Below are 25,819 nucleotides of genomic sequence, written 5' to 3'. Positions count from 1 at the left end.
TACACACCTACCTGTACAGCGGTTCCCAACAGTCCCCCCCCCCACACTGTACAGCACGCCTCTGGGCTCCCAGTACCCCCCTCCACACACACACTGCACAGCACTAACTAGGTTCCCAGCAACCCCCCCCACACACTGCATAGCTCGTCCCTAGGTTCCCAGCAACCCCCTCCCACACACTGCACAGCACGGCCCTAGGTTCCCAGCAACCCCCCCCCCACACACTGCACAGCACGCCTCTGGGTTCCCAGTACCCCCCTCCACACACACACTGTACAGCACGCCGCTGGGTTCCCAACAGTCCCCCCCACACACTGCACAGCACGCCTCTGGGCTCCCAGTACCCCCCTCCACACACACACTGCACAGCACCTCCCTAGGTTCCCAGCAACCCCCCACACACACTGCATAGCACGTCCCTAGGTTCCCAGCAACCCCCCCACACACACTGCACAGCACGTCCCTAGGTTCCCAGCAACCCCACACACACACTGCCCAACACGCTTCTGGGCCCCTAGTGCCCCACACACACTGCCCAGCACACCTCTAGGCTCCCAATACCCCCCTCCACACACACACTGTACAGCACGCCTCTGGGTTCCCAACAATCCCCCACACACACTGTACAGCACGCCTCTGGGCTCCCAATACCCCCCTACACACACACTGTACAGCACATCCCCGGGTTCCCAACAACCCCCCACCCACACTGCACAGCACGCTTCTGGTCCCCTAGTGCCCCCCACACACTGCACAGCACGCCTCTGCGCTCCCAGTACCCCCCCCCCCACACACACACTGTACAGCACGCTTCTGGGCTCCCAGTACCCCTCCACTCACACTGCACAGCACGCCTCTGGGCTCCCAGTACCCCTCCACCCACACTGCACAGCACGCCTCTGGGCTCCCAGTACCCCTCCACCCACACTGCACAGCACGCCTCTGGGCTCCCAGTACCCCTCCACCCACACTGCACAGCACGCCTCTGGGCTCCCAACAACCCCCCCACACACACTGCACAGCAGGCTTCTGGGCCCCTAGTGCCCCAAACAGACTGCACAGCACGCCTCTGAGCTCCCAGTACCCTCCCCCCACACACACACACTGCACAGCACGCTTCTGGGCCCCTAGTGCCCCCCACACACTGTACAGCACGCCTCTGGGCTCCCAATATCCCCCTGCACACACACACACTGCACCGCACATCCCTGGGTTCCCAATGCCTCGCCTGCCCAGTTGCACAGCACAGCCCTGGGTTCACAGTGCCCCCACTGGCCACTGCACAGCACGTCCCTGGGCACACAGTACCTAACCCCCCTCCACTTCACAGCATGTCCCTGGATTCCCAGGAACACCCCCACACACTGCAGAGCATGCTTCTGGGGCCCTAGTGCCTCACTTCACTGCACAGGACTTTCCTGGGCGCCCCAGCCAACCTGGCGCCAGCACCCTTAAGTTTCCCCTCCATGGCTGTTGCCCATCTCTACCCATGCAGGGTCACACCGGCTCCTGTCCCTGCCCAACCAGCTGGGCACCCAGACCTGCCCTGCTGTTGGGATGCAGCTGTCAAGGGTTCCCTCCCTCCACCAGACCACAGGGCCTGTAAGCACCTTAGCTAGTGCTCAAAGCCACCCAAGATCGCCCCAGGAGGGGGCCCCCCTCACTCCAGACAGATGGTGCCACGAGCTCTGAGGGCTGATACAGGCACTAACAGCAGCAGGGATGTCCATCTCCTCTGCCAGGTGGCTCACCGTGCAGACACACACTCTCAATTATTTGTATTGGGTTATCACTCATGGGCTCTACTGCACTATGTACTGTACAAACCTGTAACAGACATCATCCCTGACAGCGAATTACCGATACTCAAGTTTCACTCTGATTTTCGTTTTTAATATTAAATCCACCTAAGTTGTTTTACCCCTTATGCTTCAATTTTGCTAAACCTCTGTTCCTTTCAAATGCATACCTTTCTATCCCCCTCCCTCTACTCAAATTTTGCCCACTATCTAACCTTTCACCTTGCCCTTTCCCAGTTCTTTCACTCCCTACCTAGCTTCAATCTCTCTTTGCCTGACCTGTCACTCCCCTCTCACAATCAACTCCACCACCTCTTTCTGGACAGCCAATCCCTTTCTTAAAGCAGTAGGAGTCTAGAACACCTGATGGCAGAGGGGCTCCTTGGTCTCTGAAAGTATATGCTGCTACTACTTCTAGTTAACAGGAGGTGTGGCCTTCTACAGTTTGCCACTGAGGGGAGCATTGGTGGGGTTCTAGCCACCACTAAGCACATTGGGAGGCGAGCAATTTAAGGCCTGACACAATGCCTGACCCTAAAAGAGGACTGCATGTATTGTCTACTTAAATTAGTCAGACTTCCACCCTCTGAGATAGCTAATGTATACAGCAGCATGCTAATAATAGTTCTACTTGGGTATAATATGCTGTTACACAGACCTTTTACTCTTTGAGTTTAGCTTTTCATTATTTTTTTTGCACTACGATGACACTTTAATTCATCTATTAAATTAATGTTGTTATGCTGCCAAAACCCAGTAAATTAGAAATTAAAATAATCTAACCGGAGACTCATGTGAAATATTGCCTAATAGTTGCTCTAAATCAGGGAATTTGCGTTGGTACATTTTATATATTTTTGATAGCAAAAGGATCGATCTGCATTCTTCCTACTTTTATCGATGCTAACCCTTACCGTATCTGTCTGAAACAAATTATTCAACAAGTTAGACTTTATGTTTACAACAGAAAGCTTCATTTGCACAGCCCTTCTTGTACAGCACAGGGTAACATCAATTTTGGTTCAAATGTACAGGCTAAAATAAAACTTCAAAATAACGTTCATGGAAAAGAGACAACCAAGAGAACAGCCTTTCTGCAGATGGTTTTGCTACCCATGATTCACTTCTTGTTGGGCTTCAAACAAGGTGATCCAAATACTTTACACAAACACTTTTTCAGTGACCTGTGCAATCTCAAACAAAATACTCAGGAACTATTGAAAGGCAATTTCAGCAACTGTCCCAAAGTTTCAAATGTGGAGCACATGTGCCCTCTAGTGGACTATTGTCCTATGTATATTATAACTAGGGCCCTACCAAATTCAAGGTCCATTTTGGTCAATTTCATGATTTCAGCTATTTAAATCTGAAATGTTAAGGTGTTGTAATTGTAGGGCTCTGACCCAAAAAGGACTTATGGGTAGTGGGGACTGTGATACTGTTACCCTTACTTTTGCGTTGCTGCTAGCGGCGGTGCTGTCTTCAGAGCCGGGCAGCTGGAGAGCAGCGGCTGCAGGCTGAGCGCCCAGCTCTGAAGATAGAGCCACCGCCAGCAGCAGCTCAGAGGTAAGAATGGTACAATATGGTATTGCCACCATTACGTCTGCGCTGTTGCCTGCAGAGCTGGACCCTCACACAGCAACTGCCCCTCTCCGGCCACCCAGCTTTGAAGGCAGCAGCACAGAAGTAAGGGTGGCATGGTATGGTATTGCCACCCTTACTTCTGCGCTGCTGCAGGCAGGGCACTGCCTTTAGAGCTGGGCGCCCAGCTAACAGCCACCACTCTCTGGCTGCTCAGCTCTGAAGTCAATGCAGAAGTAAAGGTTGCAATACTGCGACCTTCCTAAAATAACTTTGTGACCCCCCTGCAACTCCCTTTTGGGTCAGGACCCCCAATTTGAGAAACACTGGTCTCCCTGTGATCTCTGTATAGTATAGGGTAAAAACACACAAAAGACCAGATTTCACTGTCCATGATGTGTTTTTCATGGCCATGAATTTGGTAGAACACTAATTATAATACATAGGGTGATCCATTAAATTATAAGTGTCAAAGGAGATCTGACAGTTGTCTGTGCAAAAAGATAAAATTAGGTGCAGAAGTCTCTCCAAAGAGATAATGCACTTGTTAGGCTCAGTAGTCCACTAATCCCACACTCTCATTTAATAGCTATTAACAGATTCAAGCAAGAAGACAATGAAGAAACTAAAAGCACCTACCTGTGAAGATAATGTTAGAAGACACGCACCTCTCCTGCTTTGCAGACCTGGCTGAATCCCTATCTGAGGCAAGGCAGAGCAAGAATGTCTTAGGGACTGTCAAACAGACTACATCCTGTAAAAGGTGAAAGCTCCATTGCTGTGGTCTTAGCAGGGTAACATTAGAACAGTCCTATCCTCATATTTCAGGTCTTGACACTGGTGCTCCAATGAAATCTTCACCTTCATTACTGAACTCCTCTCCTAGAAATCAGATTATGGATGTTTCAAGGACTGATAGGCAGTCCGGGATAGGCTCCCCTAACTGATCATCATACTAGAGCATTCATTTACTAGGTCACATGAGTGTTTCCAGGAAAGATCTGGTGAGTACAGTAGTGCACTATATAGTCACAGCCGTGCCCTACAGAGAAAAGTTTAGTTCATTGCCACCAATTTTTGTTGCGGACTTCCTCCAGCAGAAGCAATGCAGAACCATTTGGGAATTCTAAGGTCCACCCTCGCAGACTGAAAAAAACAAGTTATTTGTGGTCTCAAATCTGCCAAAAATTGCAATAGCTTATGGTACATTGAGTCCCAGTGGTGAAATAACAGCAAGCTGAAATATTGTTAATATTTAAAGTGGAGGATTAGATATGGACTGCAGTTCCTTTGTTCTAATCCTAATTCACCCAGTGAGTTGTATAGCCTTAGATTTTTTTCCCCCTAATATTCAGCCTTATCAAAGCAATGTATTAGGCTATGGAACAGTCTCCTCCCAAAAGCAATGGAAGTGCAATTTCATGATGCTTAAAACAAGACTGAAATAAAGTTTTAGAAAATGTGCTGTATGAAACAACCTTGCATTGACTCCTAGGAGGGGGACTGGATGATTCCCATCCAGCTTCTATAATCTAATAGTGCTTAACTTGGCTATTCTGTGCATGTGAAATGGTTTGGAGCAGATTTTATTTACACATTTGTCTACTTTCATTAATCATGTGTGTGAAGGTGAGAAGGTTTTTCTGGTTCATTTTCACGTTCACTGATGCCTGCACTTTTTCAAAGGCCCAAAGGTGACCTCAAACTCTCCTGACTGCAAGAAAGCACATTTTTTAATAATAAGCTTTTCCCTCTGCAGCTATGAGGGGAGTGCATGTATATCACATCTGTTAAAAAGTTTCCTTGATGATGTTTATCTCTGATACAAGCACCTTTCCTGTTTCAAAGCAGCCTCAAACTTGAAGGAATAGGGAACACTGGGTATTTCAGCACTTAAACATTTAATTTGTTCAAGCAACAATGGCATGAACAAATTACTCTTTTGTTCTACTCTGGAGATATTTAAGAGTAGGTTAGATAAATGTCTATCATGGTTGGTCTAGACAGTATTTGGTCCTGCCATGAGGGCAGGGGACTGGACTTGATGACCTCTCAAGGTCCCTTCCAGTCCTAGAGTCTATGAATCTATGAAAGACCTCCACAGATGAAGTGCTAGACAGGGGTTGACAAATTCAAGGAGACTTGTTCTTGTCAGTAACTGTCATCGTCATATTCAACATTTTGATTTCGAAATGAGGAAAGAACACAGATCAAGTATTATTCAGTCCCATTACAGATAAAGAAGTGAACCTTGGGAGCTTTAATAGGCAAAACTTTGCCAAATTAGTTTACTAAAATTAACCATTTACAACCATATTTCAGCACCTAAATACCTGGCCTGACCTTCAGAGTTGCTGAACACGTATAGCAGGCTTTCACTGACTTCAACCAGAGCTGCAGATGGTCAGCACCCCTAACAATAAGGGCACTCATTTAGTTACCAAAATACGGATGTAAGAGGTTACACATGTAAGTTTGAATATTTTGCTTGAGCTTTTTGCTCTCGTTTCTTGTTTTTCCAAGGACTCAAAGATGCTTATGGCCTGCCCAAAAACAGACAACAACAAGATTTGAAGGATAAAAATGAATACACATACACAGCTGCTTACTAAAATGCACTAATTAATGTAATGAATCCCAGGAAGTTAGCCAGCACCAGTCAATGGATACCCCTTTTCTAGTGCCAATCAGCAGCTATTGCCTAGCATTATTCCCACTGGTAACCAGCTGGCAGGTTATCATTTCCTTGGTGGGCAGTGGCCCTTTTCTGGTAAGGACTGCTCTCAGGGGCATGAACTTGCACCACTAAAAGTCAGTGATAGGCCACCGAATCCTGTTTGGTAGGCACTCTCCCAGACTGCCAGGTATCCAAGACAGGCCCTCTGTCTCTATCAACCCAACCTGTAATACTTATGAAGAGACTGAAACAGCTATAGCAACTTACAAATATTTTAATGTTTGCAAAGAATATGATGGGTGGCATACAACTCCAGAGCTGGCTCCCTGAATGTTTATATTGGCAGATTCAACTCACAGCAATGTCCTGCACTCACTTCTGTTGTTGTTTCACTCCCATATAAACACCTTCTGCCAAAGCCTTTGATACATCTTTGCTTCCCGGTGGCTTCTGCAAACTGATTTTACTTCAATCTCATGATTTTTTTTTTAAGTGCAACAGAAAAAATAAAAGTTGCATTAACTCTGGTAGTAGCTACTGACATTTCCAATGCTTTAGAGCCAGTCTTGTTTGGCTGCAGAACGTAGCTAATGATTTAGATTTCCTCTCATAGCCAGAGAGACTCACCCGTGGAGCAGTATATGTCCATATCTACCTCTCTTCCTGACTTGTTTCACTCACGGTGTCGCTCTCCCTCCCCTGCCTGATTTCTAGTTGGAAAGAAAACAGGTGGATCAATTACCTGAAGGCTAGAAGCTCCTTAGAGGCTTCTTAGGGGAAGCAGAGTTTAAAGCAGGTGTGGTTTTCCCAATTATGTGAAATTATTTGGAAGTGTTTTGGTTTTCGTGATCACACAATGGCCTCTGTGCTGCTATATCCTACTTGTTTTGTACAGTTCTGTATTATAGTCAATATGCCTTTAGATAAAGCTCTTCCAAGCCAGGAAACTGGCATTTGACTGGGACATTGCATCTACTGCAGAGCATGGTGTACCCATATAAAAAATGCTGTTTTTTTTATTACTGAATCTCACCAGATCAATGGAAGCCTCTCCCTGGGACACTGGTGCGGACTCTTAATTAGGAATGCTCCTCTGAGAAATCAACAACAGTTGCAGGGAAACCCTTGGCAAGTACAGACTATTAAATAGCTCTTACCTAAGAGACACTGAAAAGGGCAAGGTGGAGCTCTGTTTTAGACTAGAGACTAACTACATCCACTGGCCATCACTTTGTGGATCATGGTGAGTGGTACTTCCTGCCTGCTCTCTAGTCCAGATTCTTCTGTGTTTAGAAGTCAGGAACTTGATTAAGCAAAGCTCCTGTGGCAGAGAGCAGGACACTGATGCAGACTTTATACTGAAATCTATGGATGGAAAATGCTGTACGAGAGGTAGGTGGTATTATTACCACCAGTATAGAATGGCAGGCCTTGGCTTTAATGGCATTTACCATTTTTTTAAATTCAATTTTGGAAAGGACGAACAAGAGCCAAATAAATAAGCAGCATCACTTCCTGTACCACCAATATTGCTCAACCAAACCACATATTGAGTCAAATACTCTTCCAAATCCTTATGTAAGAGTTTATCTTCAACAAGCTTCCAAGATGTTCTAAAGGTCTATGTGGACAAGAGAATTAAAATATTAAGTAATTATCTGGCCCCCATTACCATTGTTTCTGAGCATCTCATAATCTTTAATGTATTTATCCTCACAACACCCCTGTGAGGTAGGGCAGTGCTATTATCCCCATTATACATGTGGGGAATGGAGAGAGATAGAAGCTGAGTAACATGCTCAAGCTCAGACTGTGGCAGAGTACAGAACTGAACCCAGGTGTCTCAAGTCCCAGAATAGTGTCCTAAACACTGGACCATTCTTCCTCTCCTCTAAAATAGACAGCAAGTATCTTGCACTCTGCTATTCAACACTCCCAGTTCACTTTTAGACCAGTGAGATACGTGCAACTCCAGAATCAGACTGAAAGTAGTGTAAGTGTAGACAATATGAAATGCTGTGGGATCTCTCAGGAACTGGACACATTTAACATGAGAACATAAAAACAAGCATGTTAACCTTCCATGACGGGATATCAGAGCATGCAGGAACAGATAGATCACAACTGTCTAATCCCAGACTGGTGCAGCCAGCTCTCTGGATAAACTTGGAAAAGAATGGACATAATAGTTCCCAGCAGGCTGCTATACATTTCAGAATCCAACCCAATGAACATATTCACAGCAGAAGTGTTATTGCCAGGACGAAACGGGTACAAGAATTCTGTAAAGAGGGTCTCAGAAGACACATTGCTATTGGTCAAGACCACACTTCCCTCCTTCCACAGCCACAATTTACCTCAAAATCCACTCCTTGCTGCAAAATTGTGAGCCACAACCCAAGCACACACTTAAAAAAGAATGTCTCATGCTCTTAGGGTGGTGTCCAAAACTTTCCAAATGTGAACCAAATGCAAACCAATGCAAGGTTATCTGCCGGAGTTTGCAGACAGCCTGAAGCAAAAGCTTAGGAGTGAACTGTCCCTCAATTCACTTCAACAGAGTGTTAAACTTCTATGTTAATGATGCAAATTTCAGAGTCAACATTAATATATTTCACAGATGAGCCTCATTTTTGCATCCAGTTAGCGTATTTATCTCACAACCCCAAGCTTCCTCCCACACTTTCCTAAATGCCTGTGCAGCTGCAATAACCTCCAGCTTCCCCCTGCCAGCTCAAAAAGATTAGCCAGGCATTTAAAACAAAACCAAAAACCAAAAACCCCACCACACATTCTGAATCATACAGACCATGAAATAAATGGCATCTAATATTCAAAAGCTAAGGGAAACCTGCCATGAGCGTATTCATCTTTGTACTTAATCAAATATGAATCTCCATTTTTACACTTATCTAAAGCTGACACCAGAGCTCCAGTCTGCTGCACTGAACAGTGCAGGAACCTTGCCACATGATTTATATCAAGCTTCCCCTGGAGCACACAAAGCCGTGATTACCATAATCCAAAAATTCAAAGGACGGTATACAAACAAGCAAAACACAGGCATTAGAAAGCTCTAATGATCATCAAGTTAATAGTAAATCCCAGCTCATCAGTGCTACTCTCTCCTGAGTTCAGATTCTGATTCCACTCCTCCCCGCCACATCTTGCTCAGCATCCCAGAACAGATATAGCTAGGCTTGCTGTATTGGATGGTTTAGCATGGTAAAGCTTCATTGGGATGAATTAGCTTGTGTTTGGAAAACGCCTCTCTCTTGGCTTACCAAAGGTGGGCGAGGTAATATCTTTTATTGGGACAACATCTGCTGGTGAGAGAGACAAGCTTTGAGCCACACAGCTCACGCTTGTGTAGCAGAACTTGTATCAGGACTGAAACTAGCTTGTTGCCATTATGGAGTAAGTCAGATTTAACTGTGTCAGTTGTCAGATACACAGGAAATGAGAATACTTCCTTGGTCACTTTTTGATTTATAGGTTCCTCATTACAATCCCTCAAATGCCCTTTCGATGCGTGACAAGGGGCTCTTTGGCAGTATTAAAGTATGAAGTCACAGAAAGCCAGTTCTCAAAGAATACACGCCCATTGGCAGATCCACAGAGTTTGCACGTTGTCCATCTTGGTTTTGATCTTTTCTAGGAAAGACTCTGTGGTGTTCAAACTCATTTCAGGTGGCTCAAGGCAATATCTGACATTATCCTCTCAGGTAGAAAAGAGACTAAATGGGCTAAAATGCTGGAGAGAAGGGGCAAGAAAGACACCCACCTTCATTTCCAATACATAATCCCAATTCTTTGATCAGAGGGCTGTCTTAAATCTCGTACTGTGCTTCAAAAGGCTTTAAAAACATACCAGTTGTTAATTAAGATAGATTCAGTTCATCTCACAGCCCATGTCTTAGGCTTCACATGGTAACAAAAGCCTCACACTTATGTATCAACAACTCAAAAAATTAATTGTAATCTTAATGGATTCACTAGTCACTAAAGCAGGAACTTAATTCAGTCACAGAGCTGTCGGTACATCCCTTACAATCACGCTGTTGCTCCAATCTAAATACTTGTGGGTTATTGAGGAATTTAGATACAGACTCCAGCAGAGGGTCTCTTGCGTAGATGTTCGGCAGGTTCCCTCATACCATCTCCATGGCTTGGGTGTACTCTGCACTTCTCCTAGCTGCTTAGAAACTCTAGTAAATGTGCTACAAACAAAGAGAAACAGACAGTGAGAAGGATAAGAAGCTGAGTGTGGAAACACTTTTCCCACCAACCCAGGATTCCAACAACCAGTAAATTTGTTCCCATAAGTGAAAGGCATTGTCTCACCTCACTCACGTGCTCTCAGCATCAGACTGGCTAATTCTGGTTTCACCTGAGTTCATATTTAGTTATAGACCAATATGCAGTATAGAGATCTTGGGTCAGATTCTCAGTTACACTACAGCCAAGTAACGGACTTATGTTCACTTTAAGGCTCCTTTATACATCCATGGTTGTGTAAGTGGGCTTCAGCATAAATGAGAATCCAGTCTTCAATCTCTGATGGGAGAAACTATCACTAATCACCTACCAATGAACATGTAAAAGATGCATTCTACAGTAAGTTGCAAAAGGTACTCAACTAGCTCCACGCTTATGTTGTCATTCTGGTTATGGGTGATACCAATGCCCAAGCGGGTAATGACAACTTGGAATACAAGCATTCCATGTGCAAATACAGCACTGAGGGGCAGATGGACAATGGTGAAAGATTTACTTAGCTGTGTAATATGTATAATCTGTGCACCCGGGGTTCACTTTTCCCTCATCACAGGAAACACAAACTAACATGGAAGTCCAATGATTGAATTCCTGAGAAGCAACTGAAACACATTGCTGCTGGATACACAAAACAAGCGCACTTCAACACAAAGAGGAAGCAACTACCATCTTGTCACTGGAACAGAATAAAGGTAAAAAGACACACTAATAAGAAAAGAAATGGAATTTGATGTGAAGAAACTGCCTGAACTGGGAATCAGGAGAGACTTTAATATCCAGCTCTCCAACAGATTCCAAGAACGGTGAGTAATGAATGATGATAAAGAGGAACAATGGGCTTGCTTCAGAGATGTACACTGGGAAACTGCCAAAACGTCACTTGGACCAAGAGGATCAATCGAGGAAAGAAGAGCAGATACTGCCACTCACGTGAAAATTGACTGAAAAAAGTAAAGGCTTCAAAAAAGGAGGCAAGGACAGATGACATGACAAAAAGAACACATGCTGCAATGGGGATCTGTAGAGAAAGATAAAGTAGTAAAGAAAATTGTAGCGGAAAGGTAAGAAAATGGCTTGACATAAAAAATGAGAGAAGCATCTGTGAGAGGCCACTTAGAAACCATTTCAGGTGTGCAAGCAGTGATCATCCTTGTTCCAGAGTCACAATGGGTCATGAGAGCCAAAGATGGAAGATTGTTAATAATGGAAGCAAAACAAATGGAATGATGGCAAGAACATTTTAATGAAATACTCAACCAACCACAGCCAATCACTCCAATCAATGCATGTGGAGAAGAAAGTGAAGAATTTCTCTCTGCTAGAAAGTTCAGAAGCAGAAATAGAGGAAGCAATTAAGCAGCTTAAAAACTGCAAAACTCCTGGTCAAGATAAGATCACTGTTGACATGTTTCAAGTGGAGACAAAGTGGTACTACATGAATTACATAAACTTTTAAAAACAATGTAGGAGAAATAATTCTGCCCAGAGAAGTTGAAGTAAGATGTGATCTGTCAATTACCAAAGCAGGAAACCAACAACTGGTGAGGAATAATACTGCTTTGAGTACACAGAAGAGTGACGTCTAGTGTACTACTGAATGGAATCAAACTGGTCACAGATGAAAAACTGCTAAGCAAGCAAGCTTTAGACCAAAAAGACCACAAAGGCTTTAGACCACGTCTTTACTTTGAGATGAATGATTAAGAAAGGGCTTAGTCTTAAACTTAATCCATTTCACCAAAGCTTTCACTGCATTCAGAGTCACTATGGAAGATCTTGTGACAATATGAGCCTCCCAGATAGTATGACTGGCTAAGACGTTGTATGTGAAGGTTCAAAATGCTGTGTACGGACAGGAAGTGGAGAGATGAATTCATCTGATACCACCACTGGGGTGCATCAGAGATCTTATCACCTATCCTCTTCTGCATTTGATAGATTACGCAATGTGAAAAGCAAAAAAGGAAGACATAATATAGGAATTATATGGAATAGAGAAAAACTTACAACATCTCAACTTTCCATATGACATTGTTCTGCTGGACACAAATGAAGAGGCTATGAAAGAGACTACTACCAATGTCAAACATGAGGCTGCCAAAGCAGAATTAAGAATCAGCCAAAAGAAAACAGAAGTCATTACCACTGAAAGAGGAGTCAGCAATGATGATACATAAGTGATTGTTAGTGAAGAATATGGCATTATTAATGGGTCTTTACATTTTGGAAGCACAACCAGTACTGATGGTCCATTTCATCAGGAGTTGGAAGCAAGAACCGGAAAGGCAAATGAAGCTTTTTGAGGCTGGCAAACATCTGAGGGGAAAAAGGGAGATTCCCACAAGAACCAAGAAAAAGCTATGCAATCCCATTGTGATACCCACATTGTTATATGCTTCTAAAACTTGGCAGATGCTAGAAACTCATAACAGAGAACTTAATGCATAGCATCAGAAATATCCACAAAGAATTTTTGGAATCCGCTAGGGGGATAAAGTAACCAACATGGATGTGTTACAAAGGACTGACCAGCGCACTATAGAGACAATGATTTGAGAAAGAAGGCTGAAGTGGTTTGGACATGTCCGGATGTCAAAAAACTGTATTCCTAGACAAGCCCTTGATTTGATACCACTTGGTGGAAAACAGAAAAGAGATGGACAACAAATGACATAAGAAAATCATGCAAAAAGATGCCACTGTCATGGAGCCAGACTATAATGGAGCAAGAAACATGCCATTAGACAGATGGAGGTGGAAAGACTGGATTGTCTCAGTGTCACGAAGCATGAGAGCATCTAATAAAATAACAGATGCCATATGTACAGATAACTTTAAAATGGAAGTGCCCATGTCATGGCTGCATCCCTCTTTTCTTAACCACATGAAATTCTGTTGGACCAAATGGCTACTTGTGGACATTAAATGTTAAGTTTACACTCTAAATTAAAGTAAAAGATCATAAAATTGTGACAACAGATCCTTCATTATGTCTAGGTAGGAGGCAGAGGACAAATTCAGAATCAGTAGATATTCTAACCGGAAGAGAGATCTTGGTGGAACAACTTCACCGTGAGGACAGCATATGATTGAAGATGTGAGAGTAAGGAAACTTCATACTAATAATCAGTATAGAAAGGGAAAGGAAAAGGAATACAACCAGTACAAACCAACATCATTCCCTCTCAATTGAGAGGCAAATCCATGATCTATGCACTACCCTATCCTGACATTACTGCTAACTGGGTATTGGGGTAGCTGACGTCCCTGCAACACTTCAAAATGATATTTTTAATCCTGTAACATTCACTCACCTTTTTTAGTAACCCCATCCATGCTGAGATTAGCAACGTCATCATTATGCAGTGAGAAGAGCCATTTTATCAATCTTCATAGCATCCAGTACAGCTCACGAGCATGAGAGGGGGAAAAAAAGATATCTACAATCCATCAGTCAGTAACTGGCTATTTACTCTGTAATAAAGCAACTAGTGTTTAATTTGCCACTGAGGCATATTAGCATAACTGGATAGTGAAACCAACACTGAAGCCCATCAGATTGCAGCAACTTCTGAGGCTATTTAAAAATGCTTTGCAATGGCCCTTTCCCTCCTACACAACACTGGGAAGGTGCTGCTTGTGTCACTGCTTCACCATTCTCTTGCCAGGAGAATAAGTGAGGCAAAACAATCAGTCATACAATACCAACACATAGGCAAACAATTTCAGAAATCTCAGCAGATTTGGTTCTTTTAATAAAAATTATTAAATAAATAAATGAGATCATTTTAAGTCTCTGAGAAACCGCATCGCTAGCGGGACTAAGAAGGAGGGAAAGGACCATGAGCTACATTGCTAATCCCTAATGAAGCGCCTGACTGGGAACACTACAAACCAGCTGGTGAGGGAATCCATGCAACTAAAACATGGTTTGAGATGGAAACAAATGACCAACCTGTTACCATTCTCTGGTGCAGCTAGGAGAAAGCAAGGATGGCTGGCATACGACTTAAAAACATCCATGTGGATGAGATCCATCAACAAAACGAAAGAATTTGGAAGTTGGACTGATTTTTAGTTGCAAAGATGTAGAAATATTTTCATGTCTGGAGCTCAGGAAATATTGTAGTTCCAAAGGAAAAAAGGACCAGGACCAAGACCAAGACAGATCATTCCCAGTATTGAACAGCGGTTTGAAGCAAGGCAAGCTAAATACAATCTGTTGTGTTTAACTGTTTAAAATAACATAACCTTTAAAAAAAATGAATGAGCACAGAGGTGATCTGAAACCACTATGCACTGCGACACACACCATTTTTGTTTTCACTGTTAAATATGATGTGTGGGGGACTACTCATGTTTTTATTTACTGTGTCACCCACATACAAGTGTTTCCAGTTTCCTTAATATCCATATATTTCGTTTTCCACCCAGGCCGACTCCTTGCTTTGTCCCATCTGATCATTGCACAGCTCATAGATCTCATTGGTCACAAAGCCACTTTCAGTACTACTCAATGCCACAAAACCGCTTTCTGAAGTATTCACAGCCATGTTGCCATAATCTCCGGAGAAGCTGTCAGATGTGTGGTCTCTGGAAGAGGTGCGGAAGGAAGAATTCTTAATATCTGCCCTGGTCCCAGCCAGATCTGCCTCCATTTGTTTTTTAATTACACTATAAATCTCCAGATTGGGACTGTTCTTCCTGTGGGGGGAGATCCAGGCATCTTGCTCCTTTGGACTTGCCTCCATGTGCTCTTGTTTCCTTAAGTGAGGAAGAGGAGACACTGAATTCCTTGTCTGTTCTTTTTCATAAGCACAGTCCAACATTGCATCTCTCTAACAAGAAGCCTAATGACAGCATTTCTGGAAAATGGCCATATATAGCCTGGATTCAGAAATATGTAGTTTAATTATTACCTGTAGTTGGACATGGCGTTGTCATGCCATACCATTTCACTATAGTACTACGCTTGTGCGATATACTAATCCTGACTTCAAATTAAGGTAGCAACAGAAAACGAGGTCTCTGAGGAATCAGCTTCCAACCCTCACCAAATGGTATCCTATTCTGGATCCACACCTGTCCTACCAACAAGCAGGAGGACTGCTGCCCATATGGTGCCCATAGGTATTACAGCAACTGGGTGCTGGCCAGGGTGCTGAAGTGTTTGTGCTGTAATTATTCATCCTCTCATTCCTACAAACAAACAAACAAAATAAATGCAGGAAGACTCTAGTGGTCTGACCTGGCAATTGGCCTGAGTGCCATGTATTTCTCCTCCAGAGTGTTTAAACCATCTCAGACTTGTATAAAAGCAGCTTCATTCATGTTTTTTGAGCCATTTAAGAGCCATGAATAATAGGAACTATACAAACAAACTACTGGTCCCTCCTCTGTCTCCCTTTCCCGCTCCCGACTTTCCTCCTTCTATCATGCTATCCTTACACTTGGAACAATCTCCCAGTTAATGTTTGGCAAGCACTCTCCTCCTCCTCCTCCTCCTCCTCCCTTCTACTTTTGCTCCAAAGCCAACATCTTCTCACTGTGTCAGTAGACAGATATTTGAAACAGGGTCTTTTTGGGTGAATTGACTTGATTGCTGGTGAAATGTCAGAGTTCCAGCTGCACCATCGGCAGTGCTAGTGCATGTTTTGCCCACACTTGCATTTTGATAACTTCCATCAACCCTGACTTGCAAGGATTATCTTTGGGGCTAAAAAGGAAGTTTAGTCTCCATGGTTCATTCACTCCTCAGCATCCGCTGAAAGTGCCAACATGAGTACTAACTTTACTGTGATCTCACCTGTCCACTAGGAAGATGGCATTTTACATAGGCCAACAAGCACGCAGATGGTAACTTTCATTCACTACCAACTTGGCCCTACGTTCAAAGTAGTGAACTGAAGACCCCTGCTTCTGAACAAAGAATAGCTTGGCATCAACTCTTGGGAGGGCAGGGGCTGAGTCAATACAATTACAGCAAAAATTACACTATTACATACTTTACGCCTCTTGTGTCACCAGTTATTACTTCAATACTAGAGTACCTGTTCTCATCTCATTCAAGAATGCAGCTGAAAAAACAGTAGGAATCTTTTTTGGAGTCCTGAAACGAGTTTCTAAAAATGTTTTAATTTAAACACAGTCCTAATCGTGATTTAAAGGTAAGCAATGCTGATGGTAAAGTTACACTGTTTGCATGTATGGGAAAGTGAAGAGGAGAGCTGGGAAAACAAAAGGTTAGAAGGACAAAATGTTAGAAAACTTGAGCCAACACTATTTGGTACTTTTGGAGGGGAGTTCCCAATCTGTCAGTTTTGCATTACATCTTCTTTTCCCTTTAATAGATCTAACACTTCAAATCAATCACCTTATTTTAAAATTATTGTATGTCACGCAATTAATAAAATAGCATAACATGGTTTAATAAAAAACTTACTCTACACAAAGTCTGTCACCTTCAATATGCACATATGCTTGTTAGAAATGTACTAGACAGGACATATATACTTCAATTCTCTCTAGTGCATTTTATGGGGTTCAGCTGAAAATTCTGAAACTAATTAATCCCGGAGCTAAAGGATTCTTCAGCGTGATGAGATACAAAAGTTCACTCTCTGTACAATCATGCAACTTGCCTCTTTGCAAAAAGCCAAAAACAGAAGATGGCTGTAATGACCATCAGGAGAAGGAGCAGAGGGATGCTGGGAATTAAGATGTAGACAAGACTCAAAACAGGTTCTGGGGGAGAAAAATATGAAATTCCAACTTTTATCCATTTTAAAATTGATTTTGCATGCACAAATTATTCCTGTGAAAGGTAGTACTGCCAAATAACAATAATAAAAGGTTTTCTTCAGTTCTATTTGTAATGTATTAGCAGCTATCCCACTCTCAATGCCAACACTTCAAATACAGAATAATCCTCTAGTTCGGCAGATCAGATCAAACTCTGCTCTTGAGTCTCCTAGTTTGGGGGTCTATATATAGTAACCCTAATTTTCCCATCTTCCACAGATGGTGGAATATAAGAATTCCCTGACTAGATCAAACTAGCGGATACTGGACTAGAAGGACCAAATCTCCAATCATGGCCAGTATAATAAATCCCTCAGGATGAGGATGTGGGATAACCTGCATTTCAGTAGGAGCTGTCTGACAAAACAGAAAAATGGCAGAATCGATAAAAAAAAAGTCACTTGCCTAATGTTTATTTGACATTTTCTCAATCTATTCATGTGAAAGTAATCAAGGAATAAGCTAATGAGATGTGTTGTCTTTTGAAATGCTTATCAACAACCATCATAACGATTTTGGAGTGGGAATTATTTAATGACTGAGTGGTACATTTCTTCCTCCCTAACTTCATTAGATTTCTCTCCTCACACAGATAAAGGCATGGGGACTATGTAAGTTCCTTTATCTACACAAGGAAAGAAGTCAATGTTGTAACAACAAGTTAATGTCTTTGACATTTCAAATGTGCACCATTGAAATGCAAGGCCATTAATTTGAGGTAGTGTTTTCATATCTGACTTAATTGGTACAGCTTTGGCATAAATCATTTGATAGTCAAAACAACCAATTTAGTTTTGTAATTGTAAAGATTCAGAGCAAAAGTATCAAACATGAGTACCTACATTTAGGCTTCTAAATTCATAGACAGACACCAAGAACAAGATTTGTCTACATAGCAAGAGCTTTGCCTACCTGAGAAGGCTTGAACGCAGCCATTGCAAGTAACAATAGCAGTGAAGACAGTGTAGTTTGGACTTCAGTGCCAAGTACGTACCCAGGGTCCACGAGGGGCTTGTATGACCTCTGCTGAAGCTCACTCTGTGCTGTCTGCACTGCTACTGTTACCCACGCTAGCTGGATTCAAGCTAGCTCCAGTCAGCTAGTTTATGCATGTTTTCGCTGTGTAGGCACACCATAAAGGCTCAATATTCAGAGGTACTGAGCATCAGCAACCACACTGAGGCCAGTGGAAGCAGGTGTGCATAACTGCAGAAGGTAATGGCTAGCTATTGTACATGCACTGTACCTCTGGGTTCTTTAAGGGTTTCATTGGCATCTTCCTTAATGCGTTCTTCGGGGAACGTTGGCTTCAAGGACCCTGGGACAACATCTGAGGGGAAAAATGATTGGTTAATATTGAAGATACAGATTAAATATTGAATGAACTCCAGAGAGTAATTAAAAACAAGACAAAAATAAGTGATTTAGGCCACTGCCAGATACACTGAGTGTTTTGATGTCATTCTCTTTTGCTCAGACCTCCGCAGCATAGCGGTGGACTCCAGATTGGGCAGCAACACCATGTTAGACCTGGTTGCTGGACCTTGGGTTTGAGATAAACAGAAGGGAACGCTAACTGAGGGGCAACTTCTTTGGTCAATTTTAATTACTTCAGGTAAGTGTAAAGATCCTCTAGGAATATTTTTACCAAAAATTACCATATCAGCAAATTAAACACTTGTCTTTAACTCACCCACTTGCGAGTTCTCTTCTGAAGCAGCAGTTGGTGTTTCTAAAAGGAAGAAGCACATACTAATTTTCCTTATGCATTTGACAATGTCAAATAAATACAGTGAGAGAAGCTGGCATTGGCCCTCACAACAGCATCCTCCCTCTCCCCTTTAGGACCCATTTCAGATCCTGAACTTTTTAAAAAGACTTCTAAAAACAAGAGCTTCCAAGCCAGTCGGTTCATACATTCTGCAAAGTACCTAGCCAGGGACATTCAGTTCAGCAGCCCAGATTCTCAAAGGTATTAGGTTCCTAACTTCCATTGTTTTCAGTGGAAATTAGGAGCCTAAATACCTTTGAGGATCTGGGAAGTGTCCCATCTCTCCACGGGACTTTTATCCATTTAAATGCATATCTGCCTTCTACCAATTGTTTCCCAGCAGAGGTAATACATGGTTTGCCTCTAACTAGCCAGATGTGTGATACCTGACTAGCAGTGTGACATCTGACTAGTAATACATCCCCTGTGGATTAGAGTGCAATCATTTTTACATGATACAGAGTAACTCATTACCAAGAGAATATTTGCAAATGAAGTTATTTTTCATGTTGCATCTGTCATCATTCCACTGAAACATATAGGAACCTCCAACACCAGCCGGGGCAGAGGGCTGGTGGTACATCACAACGCAGATCTCACTCCTGCACGAAGGCTCATCTGTATACCAATTCCTAGAAAAATAAACCAACCACCACATCAGGCAATTCATTTCCCCTGATATTGCAGAAGCTCAGATCTGGAATACAGCACAGGATTCCAAACATCAGTGATAGCAGAACTAATGCTGAACACGATTCAACTTGTACCGTCTCATCAGCTGGATGCACATAGTGCTCCCACTAATTCAGTTATCAGTAGCTTATTTTCACATTTTTGTTTAAATTTTCAGAAGATGGGGGTCTCATGGAAAAACTTTTGACAATAAATGTAAGTAGTAAAAAAAGTGGTCTGAATCCCATTTAGAGCAAAATGAAAAGAAGTTTGATCTCAACCTAGTTTCTAAGCCTTTTGTGCACATTACAAACAGTATTTCCTATTCAGAAGACTGACAGGACTGGAAGATAAGGAATTCCATATTCAGGCTGTCAAAGGACTTTAAGGAAGTTAGGTATCCAATTCCCATTGGATTTAAACGAGGGTTGAGTACCTCATCCCCTTCATCTCCTTATAGGTGAAGTCTGACTTACTTTACTTATTTTCAGGTTAAAAATGACCAATGTTTGCTGGTCTCAAACTCCAATGCCTGCAACCATTAATCCATTTTATAAGATAATGAAAAATACTTAAAGGAAATCTGCTTTGCTCTAGGCAGAAGTGTACTAAAATGAAAGGAGCTGCCTTACAGGTGATGTTTTTTCCAGTAATAGCAAAACACTACCACTGGAAAATGCACGGACCTTTCTAAGAAGAATATAGGAAATATTTCCTTACTATTTAGCACTCTGTCATATATCAATTACTGTACAGACATTTTAGGAATCAGACTCAGATGACTACTACTTTTAAGATTACAAGGCCTGATTTCTAAGAGTGCTAGCATCCAACTGCTCCCAATTAGTTTGGAGTCTGGAAATCTGGCCCTTAGAATATAAATAACTCTAGCTATACCAGAATATTTCAAAAGGGAAACTATCAGATAAATGTCCAACAAATCTTGTAATCATTACAAGATATTCTTTTTATATACATTTATACTGCATGCAATTTTGCTCTTTGGATTGTGAGTCTCTTTGTAAAGAAAACAGCTCAGATCCAATAAAAATGGTAAATTTACGTGGGATGTATTTTTTTTTCCTCCTTTAAAATAGTATTACTCATTAGTATCTTTGGCCAGATCCTTTGGTACAAACTGACATGGCTTCCTCAATGGAAGTCAACTGAGCAATGCACATTTTTAACAGCAGGGAATCTGGCCCTATACCTCCATTACCAACATTCCCAGGGACCACAGGGAAAAATATTACGCTATTGAACTTGTGTCCTAGCAAACAGCACTAAAAGCAGATGCATCTCATCCAGACTTACTTATGCCAGAGCATCTTATTAGTATTCCATGACCCTAACTGTCCTTAGAACATAAAGAGAGAACCACTTCTTGGAGATTTGTTATAGGTTCTTATCTGAGCTACCAATCTGCAGAGAGTCCCAAAGAGTGTGATCTCAAATCCTGATTTGCTTTCCCTTCCCTAAGCGATGAGGATGCATGTCAAACTGAGAAAAGCCGAGAGATTCAGAAGTGAGATTCAGACTTCACTTTTAAATTGTGCCATTGGGACATGTGGGGAACAAAGCTCAAGCAATGGGGCAGAGGTCACCAGCTTGTCTTGGATAATTCCAGAGGAAGGAAATGTCATATTAAGCAAGTTTTCCATTATACCAGACGACACTTTCCGACTTGACGAGTAACTAATATTTTTCCCAGCACGTCCATAACAGGTTGTGTGTAACTCACTGTAGAATAAGTAAGCACATCAGATAACCTACTTCTCAAAGCATTTAACAGACTACATTTCAAAGTGCGTTTTCCTGATGCTAAGTGCTGATACATATTTTTCTTTTTAGGGCCTAGTTTCAGATCAGAAGATGGCACAGAATTCGCCCTTTTAGTAGCTCCCTCAAACACTGCCCAGACCTTATGGCCTATATGTTGTCCCTTGACCAGTAGTTCCTCACAAGTGTTTGCATGTAATGGTTGATTTTCCTGGCATCTGGTTTCAGTGTAACATAAACTGTGAGTATCTTTCTCCATTATTCACCTCACTTCTTCCATCTCAAAGGAGCTATACAATGCACTCCTCTCTGCTTGCTGGAAAAGATCAACATCTGCTTTTCCTCCACTCTGTAAACAAACACATCATAAGAAGTATGGAAGGAAGAGCAATACCTTTTTCTTCCTGTGGCTTCCAAAGCATAGCTCTTACAGAAACAGATTATTTCAGTGCATAACTCTTAGTAACAAGAGCTCAAATTAAGACATTGCCATATATATTTAAGTGTTGTCATAAAGCATTTAATTACACTTGGGCTACTGAACAAAACAGATGGGTTCAATCACAGTAAATGCTGCAATATGTGCAGGATAATTAGTGATTGGCATCCATGTTTTGATTTTTTTTTTAATAATTTTAATTAAAGGTTCAATAGGAACTGCACCCTTGGCAAAACTAGAACCAGCAAATACATTGCAATGTTGGCATGTTGTTGCAAAGACTATGATTGATCTGGCAGCATTTGGAGTATATGGTACTCTATTTCTACCTCAGGCAAACACAAAGTTCATAAGGATGAGTTCTCATTTAAGATTATTTGCTGTTCACCTAGAAAACTGTGACTTAAGATCAGAATCAAAAGAAGACTAAGCAAGACTTCAGATTACACATGTTTTTGGTTCAATCGTGTTTGGAAGATGCTAATGTATCAAAACCACCTCCTGCAAAACTCATACTCCTTGGAAGTCTCCTCTCCATAATCTTATAAGGGAATAATTACAGTGAGCATTATGGTTCCACTTCCCATGAAACAAGAGATCTATTAGGCAGTGCAAAGAGTCTCACTACCTTTGTTCAAGATAAACTCAATGCAATTCTCAAGCTCTATCCTCCCTCAAAAGGATAAGAGTTATTCCTGCTGCAGTCAACAAGAGTAAGTGCTATCATTGAGGAGGAAAAAAGGAGTCCTGAAGTTCAGGGAATTTCATTTAAAAACATCAGTTTACCCTCTGTTGTATACATTTTAGCCAGGACTTTAAGACTATAGATTTCTAACATTTTTATATTCAAGTACCTACCGAAATTTGGATGTACTGCCATCAGACCATGAATACAGGCCCTGACATTCTGTGCTATTGTCCATGTCTTCCTCTTTTCTCCTAAGTCCTATCCAAAAATCTCCATCTGAAGCCAAGAGACTCTCAATCAATTTTTCAATCAGTCTCTGTTCTGATTCTGATTCAATACTGACTAAATGTCCACCATCTCTTCTGCATGCCTGGTGTGCTTCTTCAAAGCTGATTCTGCGCGAAGCATCATGAAAGTAAATGATTTTGTAGCACGGTCGCTGAGTTCCACCTCGGCAAACTGTCTGCCCTACAGAAACAGAAATAAGCCAATTATAGAGACTGCACGCATTAGCTGCTGATGATTAGTACAAAGGGTAAGCAAATATTGTTAATACTTGTTGAATTTTGCATTGTGTGGCAGTTTATACAAACAACTCTCAATAGGCAAAAGAAATAAATACTAACTTTTATATGACTGAGGAATTATTGAGCAATGTCTACCTTTTCTTGTTGAACACTAGTTCAGACTGACCTCTGCAGCACTGTTTTCTCAGTTCCTGGGATCCACAGCCCCACCAAGAGTTCTCTGCAATGAAGAAACCTCAGCAATTCCTTGCAGAGGGGGAGAAGATTCCCACACTAGAATGTTGTGCCAGAGAACCAACGGATATGTCCAACATTGTAAGAGAGATGCTGCACTAGGATACAACCATGCTCTTTATTAATAATTTAACTGGCTAGAAACTCACTCAGATCCAGAGATGTGCTTACAGGTCCAGAAATGAAAATTATTTACCACTTGGGAGGTGCATAATAGCTTCATGGAACTCACTGAAGTTAATCAGGATATGTTTTCCAGAGCATAATGTTCCAGACTTCTAAAGAAGTAAACAATGACTGTTTTCAGTCATGAGCCAAGCTCTCTCATATGCATGTAACAGCCTGGCTTATTTTGAGCACAAAACAAAGAAAGTGAAGATCAAAGAATAGACACACTTACTATAAAAAATACGACTGGAATGTTTTATAACCAAACATTCCCAATATTTAAATTGTTCATACAAAAAACTTTGAAAAATAAATATTTATCATGTGAGAACAAATATGCAACATACATTTAGTTTAGCAACTTGTAAATCTACAGGAGAAAAAAACAGTTAACAGCTATTATGTAGTCATAAATAAGTATGATTTAAGGACAGAATGTTAAAAACTTCTGCATTGTAAATCAAGGCTACTAAAAAACGTGTGGTGGTGTATGCTTGTCCTTTTGTGTTTCTACACCTTTTTCCAAGGCCACTGGTGCAACAGGAATTTAAATCTATTCTGTTTTGGAGATTTAAATCCACCCACTTGCATATTTGGAATTACAGTGACTTCTAAAATTTGTCAAAGAAATTAAAACAAGGGATGCAGTAAAAGCATCATTTGAAATCTGTATTTAGGTAAACCCTGAATTTTCCATTAATAGTTTTACAGACAGGCAGCGCTGGTGAAAAAGAAGCAATAATCTACCAGCCCTGAGGACCAGGTCCGGGGCTGTGGAGCATAGTAAAAGCAAAAAGGAGCTGCAGAGGGAGAGCTTCAGTTATGAACTACAAGGTTCCTTTTCGATATGCCAAGCAAGTATTTTCACAAACCGGCAGTACATCTGTGTCTTATCAACGAAACTTGCCTTTTCTTTCAGCTAAGGAAAAATTTAATGTAGTTGGTCACTTTCCAGGCGCCACTGCAAGTAACTGTCCAAATAGTGATATCACCATAGGATATGTTATTGATTAGGCAACGGAGAACATTTGCATGCATACTTCTAGCCAATGTGGAATGAGACTCGGTTTTTCTGTCCCCCCCCACCAAAAAACTTATTCACAAAGGTGATAAAAATTCCCCACTTTTTCACAGCAAACCCTACTGACTTCAATAGGCACAGGGGCAAAGCATGCATGTCATGGGACTGCTACTAGTCCAGTCTCCACACCAGCAGCTGTGTTCTGTCCCTATTTCCAAGCTGCATACAGGAGGAGATCAGACATCTCTCAGCTTTGGTACACTGAGCTCACTGCACATATCAGGGATTCCTGCAGCATCCCTTCACTTCCCCTCACAACCTCCCTGTGTGTCATTCTATACCCATCCACTTTGGGGATTATTGCAATTTTCTCTAAAAGATCAGCTCTGATCTAGTATGGCAATTCCTGTACACACATATAATGCAATATAGATACATATCAATAAAGACCAAAAGTTTACTAGGTCCCATCCCAAGATAACATGCTATTTCCATTGCTTACACATTCTGGAAAGTCTGAAAATTATCCATCTTCCTGTCATAGAATCACAGGACTGGAAGGGACCTCAAGAGGTCATCTAGTCCAGTCCCCTGCACTCATGGCAGGATTAAGTATTATGTTCTATCCCAAAAGGGGAATTTGCAAGATAGAAATGAGAAAAACCACTGTCTTTTAAAAATTAATCTGAGGACGACAAACATAACTGGGGAGAGTGGGTCTGCTGCATTTAAAATCCTCCAGGGACAGGGAGAGCAGCACGATACTCAGGAGACTGGAGGAGCGAACACCCTAATAACTGAGGAGAATGACTACAGGTAACAGTGCCCAGGGGTAGGAATCACTGTCTACTCCCAGACCGAGGCTGGCTGTACCCCTGGAGCAGAGAACCTTCCTTGCAGGGACCACACCGTGCTCTGGATGTTAGTTGCAAAGTAGCCAAAGACATTTCCCTTCCCACTTGGCTTAAACGAGGAAAATCGCTGGCTCTATGCCCTCCCGCCCCAGCCCTGCCGCTGTTGCAGCAGCGAGGGCACAGAGCCCTGGACCGCTCAGCCCCAGACCTGCAGGGCGATGGGCAACATTTGGGCTCTCAGCCCTGCACCCAGTGGGAAGCGAGTCCCCATCACGCTCAGCGCCCTAGACTCGGAACAGGCTAACTTTCCTTGGAAAAATCCCCACTACCGGGGCTCCCCGCTCCCCTGTATCCCGGGGCTCCCTGCACCCCCCTGTATCCCTTCCCTGAGGCTCCCCGCTCCCTCCTCGCCCGTATCCCGGGGCTCCCCACTCCCCCCTCGCCACCCCAAGGGCTCCTTGCATCCCATCGCTCCCTGCTCCCCCCTCGACCGTACCCCTCTTGTGGGGCTCCCTGCACCCCCTTCCCGG

At 42.4% G+C, this 25,819-nt stretch overlaps 1 protein-coding gene across 1 annotated transcript; it reads right to left on the bottom strand.

Annotated features, from left to right (window-relative positions):
* Positions 1-5,809: 5,809 nt before the first annotated feature.
* On the bottom strand, positions 5,810-23,519 carry LAYN (layilin). The gene is made up of 8 exons (XM_032788061.1): positions 23,443-23,519; positions 22,656-22,953; positions 19,382-19,539; positions 18,830-18,868; positions 18,383-18,466; positions 16,977-17,079; positions 14,291-15,099; positions 5,810-10,277 (listed from the first exon to the last, which is right to left on the bottom strand). The coding sequence occupies exons 1-7, from the start codon at positions 23,456-23,458 to the stop codon at positions 14,739-14,741; spliced, it is 1,059 nt and encodes a 352-aa protein (XP_032643952.1). The 5' UTR covers positions 23,459-23,519; the 3' UTR covers positions 5,810-10,277; positions 14,291-14,738.
* Positions 23,520-25,819: the final 2,300 nt, after the last annotated feature.

Source organism: Chelonoidis abingdonii, chromosome 18 (assembly GCF_003597395.2).
Source record: "Chelonoidis abingdonii isolate Lonesome George chromosome 18, CheloAbing_2.0, whole genome shotgun sequence".
NCBI lineage: Eukaryota > Metazoa > Chordata > Testudines > Testudinidae > Chelonoidis > Chelonoidis abingdonii.
Note: the sequence above shows the minus strand (reverse complement) of the source record. Positions and strands in the feature narration are given on the sequence as shown.